Source organism: Gasterosteus aculeatus, chromosome 10 (genome assembly GCF_964276395.1).
Source record: "Gasterosteus aculeatus chromosome 10, fGasAcu3.hap1.1, whole genome shotgun sequence".
NCBI lineage: Eukaryota > Metazoa > Chordata > Actinopteri > Perciformes > Gasterosteidae > Gasterosteus > Gasterosteus aculeatus.
In genome coordinates, this window is record NC_135697.1 from 2,039,536 (window position 1) to 2,059,934 (window position 20,399).

At 42.0% G+C, this 20,399-nt stretch overlaps 2 protein-coding genes across 2 annotated transcripts; one reads left to right on the top strand and one right to left on the bottom strand.

Moving 5' to 3' along the window:
• Positions 1 to 3,162: 3,162 nt before the first annotated feature.
• Positions 3,163 to 9,542, bottom strand: umad1 (UBAP1-MVB12-associated (UMA) domain containing 1). The gene is made up of 4 exons (XM_040188462.2): positions 9,068 to 9,542; positions 8,761 to 8,848; positions 5,804 to 5,883; positions 3,163 to 5,221 (listed from the first exon to the last, which is right to left on the bottom strand). The coding sequence occupies exons 2-4, from the start codon at positions 8,840 to 8,842 to the stop codon at positions 4,964 to 4,966; spliced, it is 420 nt and encodes a 139-aa protein (XP_040044396.1). The 5' UTR covers positions 8,843 to 8,848; positions 9,068 to 9,542; the 3' UTR covers positions 3,163 to 4,963.
• Positions 9,348 to 11,050, top strand: rpa3 (replication protein A3). The gene is made up of 4 exons (XM_040188463.2): positions 9,348 to 9,677; positions 9,767 to 9,841; positions 10,633 to 10,744; positions 10,826 to 11,050. Exons 1-4 carry the CDS (start codon positions 9,579 to 9,581, stop codon positions 10,906 to 10,908), a joined length of 369 nt encoding a protein of 122 aa, XP_040044397.2. The 5' UTR covers positions 9,348 to 9,578; the 3' UTR covers positions 10,909 to 11,050.
• The last annotated feature ends 9,349 nt before the right edge of the window (positions 11,051 to 20,399 follow it).

Consider the following 20,399-nt stretch of genomic DNA (forward strand, 5'->3'; position numbering starts at 1 on the left):
GAACTGTGCACGGGCCGAACAGAAGACTGGTGTGTAATTGTTTGAAAACACTCGTGGTTCTCGTTTTAAAATTCAAGAATCAGAATAGCAAATCGCCGAAACCTCCAAATGTCATGTTTTTAAAGGTAGTTTGGCATGACGGATAAGTTAGCATCCAGCTACCCCTTTGATAACGGCTGTGCTACACGACCAACTTAAATGTACTTCCAGGGACGAACTTACCTTTGGAGAGCGTTCCGGTAGGTGAAAGCCTCTGCCTGGGGTCCAGCCTGCCGTCCGAGCCGCTTCCACCCGGAGCAACGGGACGTCGACGGTCCTGTGTTGCTCCCGGCTGCTGACGAGGAGCAGAAAGCAGGGCGGGTTGGGCTGTGCAGCCGGTGGTGCACCGGGGGGGCGGAGAGGCGGCTGCAGCCGGGCCGCGGCGCGGTACCCGCTGACGTTACGGGCACAGCTGGAGGTCGTTGGGAAGCCGCTGCGTGTGACCCGCTGCCGGGGTGAGTCGGCTGCTGCTGGGGATGCTGACATGTGAATGTGACGCCAAGTGTTGTTGAACTGCTAAGAAATGGACCTTCACGAAAATATTTTCCCCCACGAGACCTCTAAGCTATCCATTTCGATTAACTTCCCCAGCTAAAGTAGTTAAGATTCTAAATGTTGTCCGAAACATTGTTTTCATTGCGTTTACATGGTCATGACACCTCTCAGAAAGGCGTCAGTTGACAGAGCTGTGGACCGTGGGAGGGGCCAAGTCTTTACGAGCACTCTGATAGGTGCTGGACTACTTCCTAGATGTGATCGTCGGTTGCTCATTGGAGGAATGGAAGCTTTCACTCATGTCAATGAGGGTCAGGTCAAAGAGATGATTTCATGGTCTTCTATAAATTGGTGAGCACTGCCATAAGGTCATAAGGTAATGTAGTATTATGAGCACAACAGTAACGGATATTTAAATAGTATACAATATTCCAATTGTATAAAATTATGTTCCAGACAAAAAATCAAGACAACATTTGAAGGGCAACAAAGTGAATGGTCTTTTTTCATTACATAGAGGAATATAAACATGATTTTCATGACCATGATTTGTTTTCATATTTTAAATTGATATGTCTGCAGAGATTATTTCCGGGGAGATTGGTGGTTACACACAAGGTGTCATCTAGGTTAACAGAAAGTGGTGTGTTAAATTGTGTGTCCCTTTTTCATACTGAATAAGGGAAAAAACTATGCAAATGATGTCAAAGGTTATTGTCTTGTTGTAAGACTGAGTCAAGACCAACAAGTCCCCAGCCAAGGCTAACAGGTTTCAGGTTAACAAGTAGCAAGTTATAACAGATAATCCCAAGTAAAGAAAAAAAAGAGTCATGTCAGTGTACAGTTGTGGTCAAAAGTTTACATACACTTGTAAAGAACATAATTTCATCATGGCATGGAACAGATACTTCTTTGTCACAAAAAACATTCAACATTCAAAAAAGGTTTGGTTCTTTTATGACTTTAGTATTGGTTAACAGAAAAAGTGACAATCTGCTGGATCAAAAATATACATACAGCAACATGAATTAGCAATTTTGGTGACTCAGAAAGTTGTGTCAATGAAATGAGCTTCATGGCCTCTTAACTTCTTGTGAGTGACTATGAATGACTGGTAACGTCTCTGAGGCCGTTAGAGCTCATTGGATACAAACGCCCACAAACGCTACAATGGGAAAGTCAAAGGCACTCAGCATGGATCTAAAAAAGCGAATCATTGACTTGAACAAGTCAGAAAAGTCACTTGGAGCCAATTCAAAGCAGCTGCAGGTCCCAAGGGCAACAGTGCAAACACTTGTTTGTAAGTATAAAGTGCACGGCACTGTTTTGTCAGTGCCACCATCAGGAAGAAAACGCAAGCCATCACCTGCTGCTGAGAGAAAATTGGTCAGGAGGGTGAAGAGTCAACGAGAAGCACCAAAAAGCAAATCTGCCAAGAATTAGAACCTGCTGGAACACAGGTGTCAGTGTCCACAGTCAAGCGTGTTTGGCATCTCCATGGACTGAGAGGCTGCCGTGCAAGAAGGAAGCTCTTGCTCCAAAAGGGGCATCTTAAGGCTGATGGAACTGGTGCTTTACAGAGAGTAAATGGGACAATGAAGAACGAGGATTACCTTCAAATTCTTCAAGATAACCTAAAATCATCAGCCCCAAGGTTGGGTCTTGGGTGCAGTTTGGGTGTTCCAACAGGCCAATGACCCCAAACACACATCAAAAGTGGCAATAGAATGGCTAAATGAGGCTAGAATTAGGGTTTTAGAATGGCCATCCCAAAGTCCTGACTTAAATCTCATTGAGGACATGTGAACAAGGCTGAAGAAACAAGTCCATGTCAGAAAGCCATCAAGTTCAACTGAACTGCACCAATTCTGTCAAGAGGAGCGGTCAAAGATTCAACGAGAAGCTTGTGGACGGCAACCAAAAGCGCCTAATTGAAGTGAAAATGGCCATGTGACCAAATATTAGCACTGCTGTATGTATATTTTTGACCCAGCAGATGGTCACTCTTTCTGTTAACCCATAATAAAGTCATAAAAAAAACAAACTTCATGAATGTTTTTTGTAACAAAGAAGTATCTGTTCCAATCACTCAGAGAAAAATCTGACTTGAAGAACTAGAAATAACGAGAAACTCAAGAGAGCCATGATGACATTGTGTGTGTGCGTGTGTACGTATTCATTCATGGTCACCGGCCACTTTATTAGGTCCACTTGCTAGTAAAAGGTCAGACCCCCCTTTGCCTTCAGAACTGCCTTAATTATTGGAATACTTTCAACAGGTTCCTGGTGTTGGAAACATTCCTCACAGGTTTTGGTCCATATTGACATAATCCAGTAACTCATTTGAAATGGAGACTCATCAGACTAGGCAACGTTTGTCTTTGTGATGAGCTTGTGTTAATTGTAGTCTCAGTTTCATGTTCTTAGCTGACAGGAGTGGCACCTGGTGTGGTCTTGCCACTCCTGTCAGCTACAAACATTCCTCAGAGATCAAAATCTGAGGAATGCTTCCAACACCTTGTTGAAAGTATGTCACCAAGAATTAAGGCAGTTCTGAAGGCAAAAGGGGGTCCAACCTTTCCATTAAGATTAAAATATGTAATGCATGTGACATATATAGACATCATAGACAGTCAAACTCTTATGATTTATTGGTAAAGCATGCTACAACCGGCTGAATAAGTGAGCCTCACATATCAACTGTAACTCAAGGAGTAACATGGTGGAAGGGGAAGATCTTAGTAAGAGTTATTAACAGGAGGCCTTATGCTGCCTTTTAAACATTGCGTATTAAAAAGGCACAGCAGGTTTGAAGATTGGACTCTGTACAAACAATCAAAAGGGTACAAATACAATATTTGGTAAATTACAGTTTAAAATATGATTTTATCCAAATGTATTTCCTCTTCTTGTCAAAAGTTTATTTCAAGAGCTCATATTTACAAAGTAAGTAATTAGAAAAGCAGCCTGGTGGAGTCAATCAAGAACACGAATCAAATCAGGAGGCACACATTAATCTGGTCATCCTCCTAAACCAATCATTTCAGGTTCGGGCCAGATACTGCTCATTTCTATCGAACGCGGGCCAGACCATTGAAATCATAGGGAGGGGTGGCGCTGACGATCCAACCGGCGTGCAAAACAAATCGATATAATAAAAACAGATACGGCCAGCCTCTCGTCTGTCAGAAGTGTCCGCGCGTGTGTGGGGACCTTTCTGTGATTGTAAGAATAGCAAAGTCATCCGGCAGGCCGTCCAGGCTGCGCGGGTTTGACATACGTGTTCTAAACCATAGTATCATACATTCATTTCAATAGACAAGCAAACCGTTTCAAAATAAAAGCCTACCAGGAAGCGGATGACTTTAAATGGGAACAAAAGTTTGTGAAAGAAATTCTTTGTTCTTTTAAAAAAAAAAAAAAATGTAAGTGAAGTAAATTAGTACGAGGAGAACCACAGCCCTCTTCAGCCTATTTGAAAGCAGATTCAAACACTATCCAATGTCTAAATGTTAAAATATGAATAATACAGCTTTATATCAGAGTACACCAGATGCTGCCATGGCTTTAAACCATTTCAGTGGAAGTAAACCTTGTAGACACTGACTAGATTTTACTGCATTCAGTAGAATGCAAAATATGTTCCGTGAACACAAGAAAGCACAGACTGATGAAAATACAGAAACAACGAATAATAAAGTAACACACATTTGCAGGAAAGTTATACAAAATTGTGGCTTTGAACGCTCAAGGGAAGTGAGCGGACTGCAGACATGAAACTGAGCCCTGACCCCCGACACGACCCCCCCCCCAATGGCACCGGAAACTCTACCTGTGCTTGCAAATGAACGCCTACAGACCCACCCGAAGACTGAGACCTAAAACCGGAGACCCTCGCACCACATAATCCGAAGGTTACCAAAGGAACGGAATTTAAAAAGAGACAACAGAGGCCATCTGTGACATCACTTTGTCAAACATCCACCAGTTTATTGAGCAGGGTCTTTTAAATGTGCACTTAGTGCACTTACAGTACTTTTGGCTCCACCCCTTTTGACCTTTTTGTCACAAGTTCTGAGTGCAAAGGTCATCACCACTAAGAAAGACCACAGTCATCCAGTCATGTGCAGACCCAATGGTCAGGACGTCTTAACCGATCATAAGCAGTCTCATATGTGTCACCAAGGTAACCAGCAGCAACAAGAAACCAGTAAAGCACCCGTCCACTCAGGTCTTCCACAGCTCTACCTGCCATCACTGGTACAGCCAGTCAAAAGCCAACGCTTCTTTTCCAAAGTTTAGTCCTGTGATTTCACAGCCACCACATTAAGAATGCACAGGAGCCAATAACAGAGAGTATTCTAAGTTTCAAAAGGTTTTGTAAGCTTCTACTTGTTCATAATCCTGCAGGATCACACGGACCATCAGACTAGGCGCTCTGAAGCACCGAGTTCTCTAAGGTGAAGTCGTACTGGAAGTTAGCCAGGTTGTAGTTCACGTCCCGGGACAGCAGCACGTCGGGGACACGGGGAAGCCCGGCCTGCACGGACAGCACATGGGGAGCCAAAGTGAAGGGGACGTCCCCGAGGAGGTCCGGGAGAGCCGAGGCCTCCCCCGCCGCCGGCATGGCAGGGCACGCCGCGGGGTGCCTGGTGGCGGGCGGTGGGGCGGGAGCTGGACAGGATGACTGTGAGGACACAGACGAGTTAATCAGGGTTGTCATTAATCATTTTTGCCATTCAAAAATAACTAGTGAGACAAAAAGGCCCATTAAACTTTCACAGAGCCAAAAGTGACTTTTTCAAATGGTTTGTCCAAACAGTCCAAAATGTAAATACATAAAGTGTCCCGCATTTACCATGGAAAAGTAAACAGGCATGTTACGAGCATACATCCATCAACACAATAGTTGTTGGTTACTATTCTGTCCAATGACGGCTCTTTGATCCCTTTGAGGCTTACCGAGGTCTATCCAGTCATGCAGTTCTACCACGGTGAACGTAACAGGGTGCTGGCGTGAATCACCCTTCAGATTCAGAGAGCTTAAATAATGTACTAATAGTTGGAATAATTGGTTGGATTTTGAAGCGTTTTGTTATACTTCAAATGAAGCTCTATGTCATCATGCAGGCTGAGCTCGTCAGGGAAAATGGTTCCGTACAAACTGAGCAGCACGAGGCCAGCTGGTGATGCTCTTCACCTGAAATGCCCAACACACACACACACAGAGGTCATGGGGAGCCCCCGTGAAGTGAAAAAGCGTGCTCACCCTAACCCGCTGCACGACAACGTTTGTTGAGGGGTGGGCGATGTTGGTGGTCTTCGTCCTCTGCTCGTCAGCTGTCTCTCCTGCAGGACGCACGGGGCACAAAGCAGATTAACAGGTTATTCAAAATAAGTCATTCCCATCAGTGTGTTGTAAAGAAGAAAAAACTATTTGCCCAAAAAAAGGTGCAGTTATAAAGCGAAGAAAAGAAAGCTCTCTTTAACTGGGAGAAGATCAACAAAAACATCTTCACAGTACACCGATGCTACCGGCCGTGAGATTGCTGTGTGATCTTAGTTGAACTGTACTGAGGGAGTAGATCAAGAGAGAAGTAGAGTAATTTTCTCATAGACTTCTATAGGACCAGAGGAGTCACCACCTGGTGGTCACTAGCGAGAATGCAGGTATGAGGCGCCCTAGAATTGGCTTCCCTTTTCACAATCAATGGTCCCATCCTGTGGGATGGCAGCATCTGCTCTGGTATCAGACCTCCGGGCCTGGGGGTTTGCATTGGAATGGAATTGCTATTCCTAAAAGCGGACTGATTTCCAGCATAATTGATTTAAAAGCACCACCACTACTGAGAATGTGCAAATGCAGATATCTGGAGCAGAGGGTTGAGATTAGGAACCGTGGTTGGCTGAACATTGATCCGTTCATCGGATCTCCCTCGTTGAGACACAGTTTCCGCTACCATTATATCGGGGGGGGGGGGGGGGCGCAGTGACTGAACTCATTCACACGGATGTCATTGTCTGCGCTTTCAGATGGAAGAAAGCTGCCTTCCTCAGGGACTCAACGAACTCCAAAGGCCTCTCTGTGTGTGCATAGACGGTATCTCCAACCCTTTGATCCCCCGTTAGCTGAGATCATCTTAGTCTGTGACTAATCAATGACGATTTGTCTACGAAAAAAGTATCATAGTTGAAAAAAAAAAAACTTCCACCAGCCAAAGCAACATTAGTAATCAAGTGGAGTGGAAACAACTGGGCATCTTCCAACGCTGCAGCCTCTGAGCCTTTCGACTCTTGAAGGAACAGTTTTGGGGTCATATGGGGTATTTCTCCATAGTCGTGCTATTAGTGCAGTTCGGAGAAACCGAAAGTAGCCGTGTAGAGAACGCTGCTGACGTCTTGTATTAGCTGTACACTGTATTTAGAATCGTTCCTACTGAATTGAAAGAGAAACTATGCTCTCTTAGAATCGACAAATGCGGATAAAAACTGCTTAAGAAGCTTCATTCACAGTTCAGTTGCTTTGCTGCAAAGTACATTTACAGTAACGTTAGGTGACACACACACACACACGACTCCTGAAACCGCTTATGGGCGCCCGACTGTAGCTTCAAGGTGTACTTGGAAAAATCTGAAACTGGTGTTAAAGTCAAAACAGCAGATAGGAATATAGTTGCTAAATTGTATTATGAAAAAAATTTAAAGTTTTACAGCGCCAGAAATCAATTATTATACTTAAAAACAACAAAACATAATTCATTGAGAAATGTTGGCAGATTACTTCCATCAGAAGCCCTTTTTATGTCATAGTGGAACGCCTGACTGTTAGTATTTAAATGACTGTAAGTCATTTAAAGGGCATATTTCTATAGTTATACCTAGTTACTCATTGTCATCTGGTATTTATCTTTTGATATCCTACATATGTCTCCAAGATACATTAAAAAGAACATAGCACTGTTTTTTAATGCTCTATCTTTACTATGTGATGATATCATTCTGCTTGATTCAGCAGATGTTGTGTCAGGAAACATTGGAGCGACTGTTTTCTGACCCGGCTGGACCCCACAGACTGTGGAGAGGAGCTCTTCTGTTCAGTCGAGACCAGCCTGACGCCACAGAAGCGAAGAAAACATTCACCTCACAGACCTCAGCAATTCACCGCGTTAAGAGGCCAGGATGGGACCCAATGCTGACTGGAGGGCGAGCTCAGTTTGATGCATTAATCAAACTCTGGACACCTGTACCTCGCACAGTTATAGCTGGGTTGTCATGTGACCGAAGCATTGACTGTCATGTGATGACAGGTGGGCTTGATGTAAGATCCATCTGTATCTAGCAGGCGGCACCATGGGGTGGCGCTCTGAGTTCAAGGCTGTGCCTCAAGAGTGTTGCCACTCACAGCAGTGTGGGGAAATCCCCATTTCTTTGTGATTGGGTAAATATGTTTCTATGTTGATTTTTCATACATGCCGGTTGCATATTTTAAGGTACTTTGCATGGCAGGATCGGGATGAGAGGCGCTGATCCAAGCAGAGAATGAATGACTGGGGGCGGGAGTTCGACACAACAGGTATGTTGTGCTTTTAAGTATTTTTTTAAGTGTATGAATTAAAATTCTTTGCTGGTGGTAATTTTGTATTATTGTGTTGCAGTCATCATCCCGCTACCTGCTGTCCTTTATTAGTTTTAATTTTGTTTTTCGTAGTTGTTCCATTCCTGGTCCATTGTATTTTGTTCCTCGTATGATAGAGATACAAGAGCGGACTAACTACTTTAATTTTTGTTTGTTTGTCATTTGGTCACTTTCCCTATATTCCCCGGTACCTTCTGCAGTGCTCTGGGTAGACAACCTGATCTTGTGTGAACTAACGGGTTGGTTGGTTTTGCAGTGATTTGCCGTGTACACAGGTGAGCAGTGCAGTGTGATTTAAGCGGGTTTGGCCTCCGTGTGGTACATGGATCACTCAGAGCTTGTAATGTGTCAGAGTTTATGTTGGGCCGTATTAGACTTGTATTTAATAAATATTGTTAAACTGTATTTGCTTCCGTTTATTATATTCATAAGTTAACACGTAAGGGGACCTTGAGTTAAGATTCTTAAAGACCGACCACGCCTGCTGTTTTTATTGAACATTGAACAGACTAAAATAGTGCTCCTTGAACAAAGAGGACTTTTAAATGCCAAACTGCCAAATGAAAATGAAACGAGATTGTGTTTCTCACCGATGAGAACGAAGCCCCCCTCTGCTTCCTTCTCGGGGGGGGACTTCTTTGGGTCTTTGCGGAGTCCCAGGAAGCTGAACATGATGCCCTGTGTGAAGAAGGACAAGAAGACATTAGCGGGTGGGACAGTGTTTGTGTGATCAACCTTGAGAGCTTTAGACATTTCATTAGTTAATGTTAGCTTCGCTCACACGTGAACTGTTTATTCTCGACGCTTAATTACATTAAACACGTGTTGATATATTTGTATATATTAACTCAAAGTGGATGAATACAGCTAAATACGTCCATTAAACGAAGGTCTTACTGTCGTTGTGTCTTCTCGTCCTGAGGTCAATTAGTTCATGAATTTTACTTTACGTAAGTTCCGCTTCATTTGCTCCGCGTTAGCTTGGCATGGGCCCACTAATTATCGTAAAACACACGGTACAACCCAATAATCTGTCAGTACTTTTAACTGCAATATCACCGTGTTCGTGTTGTTCTAACGCTGACGTCACTGGCCATAATATGGACCGTGTAGAAACTATTAACACTGCTTACAGTTCCTACCCACGTGACGCTGTCGGCAACAATTAGCGAACTTCTTTTTTGCGGGGAAGAAATGCCAGAGCACAGCGGATATGTCGTCATAAACTTTAGGGGCGCTGGATTTGATCTCCTGCGTTTGCCGTTATTTTAAACCCAGCTGGTTTTCAACGTGAATCTAGTAACCCCGCCCGCGAGAGCGGGATGTGACACAATGTATAACTGAATATTTCCCGCGTTATATTACTTTGTAAGGCCTCGAGTAACGCCATAAAGCTAAGCGCGTAAAGATGGCAGGTATACTGGATGTCCCCAAACCAAGAGTAACCTGCTCCATGTTGACGCAGTACATAAGTAGACCGGTCTGTTTCGTTGGGCGTGTGGAAAAGGTCCGTATTGCTTCGGTATGTTACCTTAGTTGCTTGCATGGGTATTAAGCCACGGCTAAATGCGAAGCGCTTCTCTCCCGCTCCGCCAGGTTCACCCCACCGGGAAAACGTTCACTGTCGCGGATGGAGAAGGAAAGGTTGCAACAGTTGAACTAAACGATCCAGTGAGTAAATCCACTTTCTGATTCCTGCTAGCTTAACTTGTGTGTTGGGCTACTTTTTTTACATACACTTCACACAGAGGGAACATGTGTGACGTCATGGATCCTTCATGTCTGCAGTGTGTTCATAAAGCGTTGGTTTCGTTCCGTCCACACTGTTCAGAATATGAACCATTTCTTACTAAAGAGGAAAGGACGTGAGACAGCCAGTGAGCCATATTCCCTTTAATGTACCCAGGTACGTTACGCGTGTCTGTCATGTGTTAGTTATTACTGTTTATTTGTCATTACATACAAAAGAAACTCGATATTTCAGTATGTGCAGACCTGCTGAGTGTGGAGCTGGTCTTCTGGGGTCCTTCACAGGATCAAGTTTTGTCTGCACACTAAATCTCAGCCACACTCCCAGATTGCATATGTAGCACTCAGTGGACTTCCAAACCTACTTCATCCTTGTTTTTAGATGTCCTTGTTTTTTTTATTTGTAAAAAGGCATGTAGAGTATGTGGAGAGTAAACAATGAACCCGAGTGTAATCTCTCCTTCAGCTCCCTCTGTCTGCAGTGGAATGTTTTTATGTGTGCTGGGTAAAGATGAGGAAAATCAAACTAAAATGGAGAAGTTTCATAACAAACCAAAAATCTGTCACAGTGCATCGTTTCAGATTTAAAACCTGAGACAAAATGGTTTAAATTACTTCAACATAAACAATCAGTTTATGTTCATAATTAATACCTTTTTTACCATCAATCAAGATGGTATGATAACCTTTTTAATCTTAATCTATTTCCCCAGCTCGAGGAAGAGCTGAGCGGCATCGTGGAGGTGATTGGCATGGTGTCAAACAAAGGCGCTATAATGGCCACCACCTACAACGTGCTGCGTGAGGACAAGGGGATTCTTTTTGGTAGGTTTGCTTTATTTGTTCAATAACAGCCGCAGTCATACGTGGAGGTTCTAACCCGTGTTCTGTTCGCTCATCCCGCAGACTTAGAACTCTACACTGAAGCCCTGAAGGTCATCCATGACTTCCCGCAGCACTACCCGTTTGTAGTGGCTGCAAGCGGATGAACTCGTTGTGTGGTGGAGGATCGGTTCTCTAGAGGAGGGTGTTTGGTTCCTGTGCCAAGGAGTTTTGGTTGGGTTGAAATTAATTTGTACAAAGGTTTGTGATGTTAAGTAAATAAAAAAATAAAAAAAACTAGATACCAAATTGAGTGGACATTTTTTCTTTTCAATATCAAGTATGTCAATTCTAAACATGACCCAATAACTGCTCTAAAAGTTTACATTCTTGACCTTTGCATCAGTGTCTGAAGAAAAGGATCGCAATTAAAAATGTGTTGTGTCTTAGTCCGCATTATAAGAGAAGGAGACTGCCAAATGAAGACGGTCAAGCTTCACTTCCTGGAAGTCTTCCTCCTGTTCACGCTTACCATCAGAGCTCGTCACAAAACATTGGTGAGGAGAGACAGCGAGATCCTCCTCATGGCACTGGCACGCAACGGCGAGTCCGTGGCGGTGATCAGCGCATCTGTGGCAAATCTATATGCTGATGTAGACCACCCGTTCTCTGTCTAACTCCTCAGTAAAACCATAGGTGATTGCCTGGGCATGTTTTCATGTGGCATGTGCGACCCCTGGTGGACTGATTAGGGATATCAGCTATACAACATGATTAAAAATAAACCTGTGGGCCAATGCTAATAATTGCCTTATGTGTCTATGGTATAGTTTGTTTCTCCTTCATTTAAGTTCGATTTAGCTGGTTTTGTAACACCAGGGAACATGTATCCCTATAATTACTTGTCATTTACAATCAAAATGGTTCAAATTTACAATCTGATAAAATAATGAAAATGTATCATCCATCACAAGCACGAGAGAGAACTCTAACGTTTAAATGCAAAAGTCTCCTTCTGGAGTCTGTTGTGTTTTTCCCCTTCCGGACTGCTGTAACACGGCCCTCATGTCCCCAAATGCTGCACACTGGCCCTTTTGATTTAGTGTATATGCATTATTCAAAATAATGTATTTTCTATTTTTTATTGCAATAATGCACCTCAAACCAAAAGTTCTGTTTGCCAAAATTAAATCGTAAACCAAGCTTTGTTTTACATATTCCATACACTAACACTAATACATATTTGGTCCGGAACGAAAAGTAAAAATGATGGAGTGAAGAGTCTTTGCAAGGGATATGGACAACATAGTTGCCGTGTGTGTTGCCAGTTAAATAACCTCAACTCCAGTCTGGAAAATACAGCATTAAAAATAGACGCTATATATATATATATATATATATATATATATATATATATATATATATATATATATATATATATATATATATATATATATATATATATATTACAATATGTAAAAGGTAGACTATTTGTCTCCATAAAAGAAGCATTAAAATAAAAAACTTAATTAATTTCAGAAATACACTAAAATACAAGATTAAATATTTTAGTTATATTCCCCCACAGCACAGTCCCCATCCCACACAATTAAAAAAAAAATATTTGCACTCTTTTTGTTTTCCTGTCACCTTTGTTGTGTTTTCTTTTGCAATATCTTTAGTTTCTCGATCATTCAACATATATACACTTGCTTGCACAAGTTGTCAAACATGAGCCTTTTCCTGAGTCATTAGAGCTTGTAATGAATCAGTGTTCCTTTTTGTCCACACCCTGTTTCTAAATATACGTAGACAGGAGTTTATAGTTATCCTTTAGCGGGATGATGAATGCAATCCACCTTGAACTGTGCCATAAAATATGATCACGAAGGAAATTATCTCTGTTAGATTTATTGTTATAGCAAACTGATGTACGGACGTGTATATCATTATAAGAGGCCCGTCCAGCCACATGCAGTTTGCTGATGGGTGGGAGAGCCGTAGCCTGGAGGGGGCCAGCTGCCACGTTCAAGCAAGTCCAGACACCGCTGGTGACGTAGCAGTATCTGCTCCATCTGCCTCCGTCCACGAGCACTATAGCTTCTATCTGACACACTTTGTTATGGAAACGTTTCTACTATCTGCCATATTCCTGTAAAACCCAGCACCCACTCACACAGGCACATTCATTTGTTAATTTGGTTTAATTTTGGCCTTTGAAACCAAAAGTCACCCTAGCGATACACAACAAATCGTTTTGCATCATGACAATGTGAAGATTTGCTCTTATTCTCTGCCTTTTAAATCCTCGTTAAAATGTATTTCATCGGTGCATTGCCAAGTTTAAATTAATTCTGAGTTTGTCATAAAGTTTAGATTTCAATTTATTTAGTTCCAGTTTGCTTTTGTTCAGGCCAGGTGTGAATGTGTCGGAAGTATGTGGCTACAAAGCACAGCTGAACACATCTGTGTAGAAATCTTCACAATGTTTAATTTTTAATCTTCCTATTTTAGTGAAGAAATTGCAGCATAACGCCATCTTCTGGAACGTTGAGCCCATTAAATGTCTGTGGTTCAAAATCACACGAGTTGATGGTTATGCTCTCTACTGTATTTTGGTTGTAAAATTGAAACGAAAAACAAACAAAACGATTCACTTTTATTTGTATTATTTCAAAGGATTAACAGCTGTTAGCTCTGACTCTGACATATGGGCCAATTAGTCAATGATTAAATGTAAAAAAAAAGAAAACCTTTACACTTTAAATAAAAAATGGAATGCCTAGAATTTTTCAAATACAAAAATTTGGACCTGCTCTAGATTTAAAGCTTTGAGTGAGTAATGAGGCACGTTTTACTGACGGACATCCCTGAAACTGTCAAATGGCCCCCACTGTTTGCCCGCAGTGATGACCTTAAAAAATCTACCCAATACATCATTGCACTCACATACTAGTGTAGGCCCCAGTCTGTTTGCTTTTGTCCCGCAGTGTAAATCATCATCACTGATAATAATGTAAATTACCCTCAAATGGTTAGGCTCATTTTGGAGGGCTGGGTGTCCATGGAGCCATTCTTTTCTGCTTGTTGACCTTGACATAACCTGGACAGAGCTGTGGATCTGTGGAACTCACTGCATTTAACCGATTACCAAGAGATCATTAGTTCATATTCTGCATACCAAGGAGGACACCTTGATTCTTTTCATTCGGTAGTTGCTCGATGATTGAGGCAGCTCGCCGTGAGCCAATGTGAGCCAACATGTCTGAGACAACCTGTGCATATCTACCACATGCCTATCAGGACCCCAAAGCGGGGCTCCTGGGCCGACCGCATGAAGCTGTCAGAGCTGCAAAAGTGCCACAGGGAGCTTTAACAAATGATCAAAGAATGGGGAGTTCAGGAAGACTCCATTCCTAAAAACTCCTCATGTAGCATTCATGGACTCTAAAACTGTCTCTGTGGCCCCATGCAGTAGATATATAGCACTGTGTGCCACTTTGAAGTTACATTTAAACAATGAATCACGTCTGTTTGAATTTGTGCCTCAAGAACCGTTACATGAGCAAGCCTGATAACTGTACTGACCATCAGCAAACATCTCATAAAAGACCTGACCTACGACAATGACCTATCCACAGTACTCAGCATGGTGCATTAAACTAACTACAATGTACTTCTTTGATATAACTTGCATTTCTTAAATCCGAACACAGGCAAACCAGGCCATCCAAAGTCACCAGACATAAAATGTTATTATTACAAAGGCATTTTGTTTTGACTTCTGCAGTAGCATCCTGTTGTGCCCCCTTTTAACCCTCTATGAGGGAGACCATACAAAGCTGGGATCGCAGCCTTGGTGGATGCCTCAGCAGACGGAAGAGGACAGCCGCTAATCAAGAGAGGCGGGGGGTGTGGAAGGACAAAATAATGTCAATATATACTCCGTAAAAAACGTTTATTGTTTAGACTTCCGAACCATCGGTGGGGAAAGAGAGCTCTATCCATTCAGCTGAATTTCAACCCTTATGTCTGTTTTAGAAAATGCTTTAAGACATCTTTGTATTTCCCACTGAGAGGTTAAATGTAATAATTTCCATTGCAGTATTGACTTCAGAAAGTCATAGTAAGTATTCACGGTGCTTAGCTTGTTATATTACAGAATTATTCCAAAATGGATTAAATTATTACTAAAGGACATTCACAGAGTTGTCCTGAAGCACTCCTGTGTTGTCTTGGCTGTGTGCTTTGGGTTGTTGTCCTGTTGGAGGATGAACCGTCGCCCCAGTCTGAGGTCCAGAGCGCTCTGCAGAAGGTTTGCATCCAGGATGTCTGCTGCATTCATCTTCCCCTTAATATTGACTAGTCTCCCATTTCCTCCCACTGTAGAACATCCCACAGCAAGATGCTGTTATCACCGTGTCTCACTGTAGGGACGGTATGGGATAGGTGATGAGCTGTATCCGCTTTCCTCCAGACGTGACAAGGCACACATACACGTCATGCTGCAAGGCTCTACAGCTTCATGTTATATAATCTGAGGTGAAAAACATCTGCGTCAGACAGAACAAAAGCAAGATATATACACAAAATCAAAATCTGAGTCTTGACTATTTCGGCATGATTGAATCACCAGAATCTCCCAGCAGAGTGAAAAAAGCATAAAGAATTAGATGTGTGACCAAAACATTTTTGTTTCTTCCTGATAGAGTACTGTTGTAATTTGTCAAAAAATATCATTTCCAAATCTTACTTAAAGAAAAAAGCTCATCTTATTGTCAGCCTGTGAACGGCAGTTGAAAAGATACTGCAGGGTCAGTTTCACACAATTCTGGCGAATGTCAAGCGGGCTGAGCACTAGCAGAAATGATTGGAATAACAATGTTAATACAGGGTTTGACAAAATTGTCAAATTTCCAGAACAGAATTTGGTTCCCACTCGGCCCTTGGCAGCATTTCACGGGGCCATGCTTGTGTACAGTATGCGTCTGGCCGTGCAGCCGTGTGCTGTAAAAAGCCCGTTGGTCTTATCAAAATATGTTGAACGGCGGCAGGAAGCTCTGTCCAAACTCCCAGCCCAGTGCGGCTGCTGTGTTGTCTTAACGCAGAGCTGTCTGCAGACAGTGGGCCACAGGCAGACTTACTGGCAGTCTCTTCCCATACAGGCGTCAGCATCGGGCACCCGGCCTGCTCTCTCTTCACACATCCACAACCACTGCCTCACACTAACGTTTAACAAAGTTCCTCTTTTGTGTTATACAGTGACACAACGATATATTCGTCACGGTGGTGGATTCAGGGCATTTGGCCTGATTGTGTCGAGAATGGAAAGTTCACTCTTATTAGAAGTTCCTTCTTGGAAGTTGAACTTAAAAGTCCACTTTTTTATATGTACAGTTCCTTCTGATGAAAATTTAACAGGAACACTTCAGTTGCCCTCCCACAGTCCAAAGACATGCTCTGGGGATCAGGTTAATTGGGACTCTAAATTGCCCGTAGCTGTGTGGATGTGAGTGTGAATGGTTGTGTGTCTCTGTGTAGCCCTGCGATTGGCTGGCGACCAGTCCAGGATGTACCCTGTCTATCGCCCGAAGTTGGCTGGGATGGACTCCAGACCCCCCGTGACCCTGCGTGCAGGATAAGCGGTTTTACAATGGATAGATGAATGGACTTCAGTTGCCCCAAGTTCCAAACCATGGTCACATCACATTTGATGGTGGTTCTATCTGATGGTGGTTAGATCTGAAGAAGATTAGATCTGATGGTAGTTACATCTCATGGGGATTAGATCTGATGGTGGTTACATCTGATGGTGGTTCTATCTGATGGGAAGGTTACGAGGCTTTCAGCACATATGAAGTCACATGTGTAAAAAAAAACCATTTAATTATTTGTCAGTTCGTCATGCTGTCTCTCCCCCATACAGCCCATGCTCCGGGCTGTACCCCTGACCTGAATCCCCCTGGGTCCTTCTTCTTGTTGTGGTTGTCATGGACCACAATTAAGCATACATGAACATCAATGTACCATATAAATGTGAGTGCATTTATAACTAATACCGCAACGACCAGCTGACATTACGGGGAGCTCGCCTGCCTTTTTCTTTCACACTTTATAGGCTCACAAATATCTTACTAAGTCTGTGACGGTTTTATATATAGTTTATACTTCATATTACAAACAGAAATTGATCAAATTGAGCTCAAGTAGACAACTTATGAACCTGAAATATCACTGCAAATCATATTTGCTGTGATTATAAACTAACCATATATTTAGTTTTGTGCTGTGATTATAAACTAACCATATATTTAGTTTTGTGCTGTGATTATAAACTAACCATATATTTAGTTTTGTGCTGTGATTATAAACTAACCATATATTTAGTTTTTTGGTGTGATTATAAACTAACTATATATTTGGTTTTGTTTCATGGAACCAGGGAAAAGCAGCCTCAAGCTCAAGGAGAACAATGTGTTTTCTGTTGTTGTTTTTATTGACTGTATTAATTGATTTCCTCTGCCAAGGTTTTCCTCTGCAGGTTTTTAGAGTTATAACGCTTTTACTGTCAGGTGCAGCAGGTTGCTAGGCAACGGGATGTGGAAGGACAAGCTGATGACAAAAGCCCTCAAAGGCCAGACCGTTTTATTTGAGAAACTATTTGGTTCAGCCTATGCGCCCATTGAAGGACACATGCCAGATTGACTACCAAGGCCGGGTCCTCTGTAGGATGCAGCAGCCGAAATGAGACACAGCCCCTGAGTCAGTGCTGTTCCGGTTAATTCAGATTCCTAAGATCACCACTGGATCTAATGTGTCCCAAATGGGGTAGACCTGGAGTGCTATGTAGCGTCCTTGGCTGTTATTATCATTTAATATTAACCAGGAATCAAATGATTATGTCTAATAAAGATTTCAGGTTGTTTGTTATGGCGATCCCACAGAATGTTATGATCCGACTCTGCAGCCCCCCTTTGGAGGCCTTTAGGCAAGGCAGGGCAATTTTATTTGTATAGCACTTTTCATACACAAGGCAGACTCAAAGTGCTTCACATTATAACATTTCATACAATGAAGTGAAATAAAATGCATGAATTAAAAGACAATTAAAAACAGCAAATAAAATGATAAATTAAAATCTTATTTAAATTGTTTAATTAAAAGCAGAGGTTAAAAGTGCAATGTAGGTAAAATTTAGCAGAAGGCGAAGCTGAACATAAAAGTTTTCAGTCTTGTTTTAAACGTGGTCAGAGTTGGGGCAAGTCTTAAATCTTCAGGAAGTTTATTCCAGCTGTTTGTTGCGTAGTAACTAAATGATGCTTTCCCATGATTTGTATTTACTCTGGGAATCACTAACAGATTGGTGTCAGAAGATCTTAGTGATCTTGAAGGCTTATGTGGTGGAAGCATATCAGTGATATACTTTGGCCCTAAACCATGTAGTGATTTATATGTGAGCAGTAGGCTTTTGAAATTAATTCTCTGACATACTGTAAGCCAATGTAAGGATTTAAGAATTGGTGTAATGTGCTCACATTTTTTGGTCTTTGTTAGAACTCTAGCAGCAGCGTTCTGAACAAGCTGGAGCTGCCTGACAGTTTTTTTTGGAAGACCTGCAAGGAGACCATTACAATAGTCTAGGCTACTAGTTATAAAGGCATGTACAAGTGTTTCTAAGTCTTGAGCTGACATGAGCCCTCTAAGTCGTGCGACATTTTTGAGGTGGTAGTAGGCCGATTTTGTTACTGATTTGATGTGACTCTCCAAGTGTAAATCTGAATCCATAATAACCCCCAGATTTCTGGCTTAATTTGATGTTTTCAGGGACAGAGAGTGAAGGTGTTGGGTTTTAAACCTTTCTTTTTAGCACCAAATACAATGATCTCAGTTTTGTCTTCATTTAGTTGTAGGAAATTTTGACACATCCAGTCTTTGATTTGCTCAATGCACTGGCACGGAAGATCTATGGGGCGATAGTCGTTTGGTGATAGCGATACATAGATTTGGGTGTCATCAGCGTAGCAATGGTGGTCAATTTTATTTCTTTGCATGATTTGTCCTAGTGGGAGCATGTAGATGTTGAATAAAGTCGGCACTAAGATCGAACCTTGGGGGACTCCACACGTTACGTCAGTTGTTTCTGATACGAAGTCACCAATGGAAACAAAATAGTTCCTGTCTTGTAGATATGACCTGAACCAGCTTAAGACTGTGCCTGAGAGCCCCACCCAGTTTTCCAACCTGTCCAAAAGTATTGAGTGGTCGACAGTATCAAATGCAGCACTGAGGTCTAATAGCATTAATATTGAAGTTTTGCCAGAGTCTGTGTTAAGACGGATGTTTAGCATGTTTAGCTCACTGTCTAGCATCAGAAAGCAGCTGGGAATTTTGACAAAATTACAGACTATCATCCTATCTTATTAGCTTAATTTCACTATGCAGTTCTTTATCTTAATCAAAAGAGAATTTTTCCCAGATATTCTGAATGTCACCTCATGTTAGCCTACCAACCTTTGACCACTTGTTATATTAACAGGTGTGTAATTGTGCACCAGTTCACTTCAGAAGACTGTTTATTCCTAGCAGTAGCAAACTGATATGTTATAAACGTAGAGGATCTATGGAGGAATGTTTTCTCTGGGGTTGCAGGCAACAAGCTCAATGATTGGTAACTTCTTGCAGCAAAGAGCAGTGGCAGGTCAAAGACATATCCGTGATTTATGTGAGGAATCGGGCGTGATGCGTCGTCCCGGCCTGTCTATATGAGTTATTGGAGCAGCTAATTAAGATTTCTCATACCGACATCCTCCAGGTCTCTTGCAGTCACTAAACCTTCTCGGGTTTCACATTTGGCTCCATAAAGATTAGTTTGAGAACATCCCTTTTTCTCTCCACCACCCTGATAGAGCCATATTTTCAGTCCAACCTCAGAGTACATGTTCTGTCTTCTTCACCCTACATTACACCCTGTTATTGTGTTGACTTTGTCTTGGATGCTATCCAGATATTCCTTGCAGTGAAAGATGGCTGGTAGATGCAATAACTTGTACATGCTACCTGCTACTTTTTAAGTTGCACTTAAAAAACAAATATAATTTTGAAAGTGGTGGAAATAGACTTCAAAGTTCAGTACTTTAAGCTTCTTTTGTCAATCATTTTAAAACAATGAAATTAATAGTTACATGTAAAAAGTGATGAGCCATTACTCATTAACCTGGTGTCCAACAGGCAGATGTTTTCCAAAAAGACAAGCTCTGACAAACCTACAACAAAGAGAAGGATACTTTTTTCTCCTGAGCAGTTGGTGGAGACCAAAGCAGAGCCAGAAGGGAGCGAATGTTACACATGTTTCCTTTCACAACATTTATCACATGTTTACAACTCTGACTTGGATGGATGGAGAGATTCCCATAGTTGTGTGGGGGGACAGCTACAACAATACACATCTCTCACATTCATGATTACACAATAATAGTTGGAATAATTTACGTGGTACAGCAATAGAATAACAGTAGAGATACTCCTTAACGATTACCTGATCATTTTTCTGTGACTGCAGGAGTTTTACATCTAAATGATTCCTTTTTCTTTCTCTTTGTGCTTTTCGATGTGTAAAAGGTTCCGCTGTTGTTGCATTGCCACCTATTTCAACTGAGTC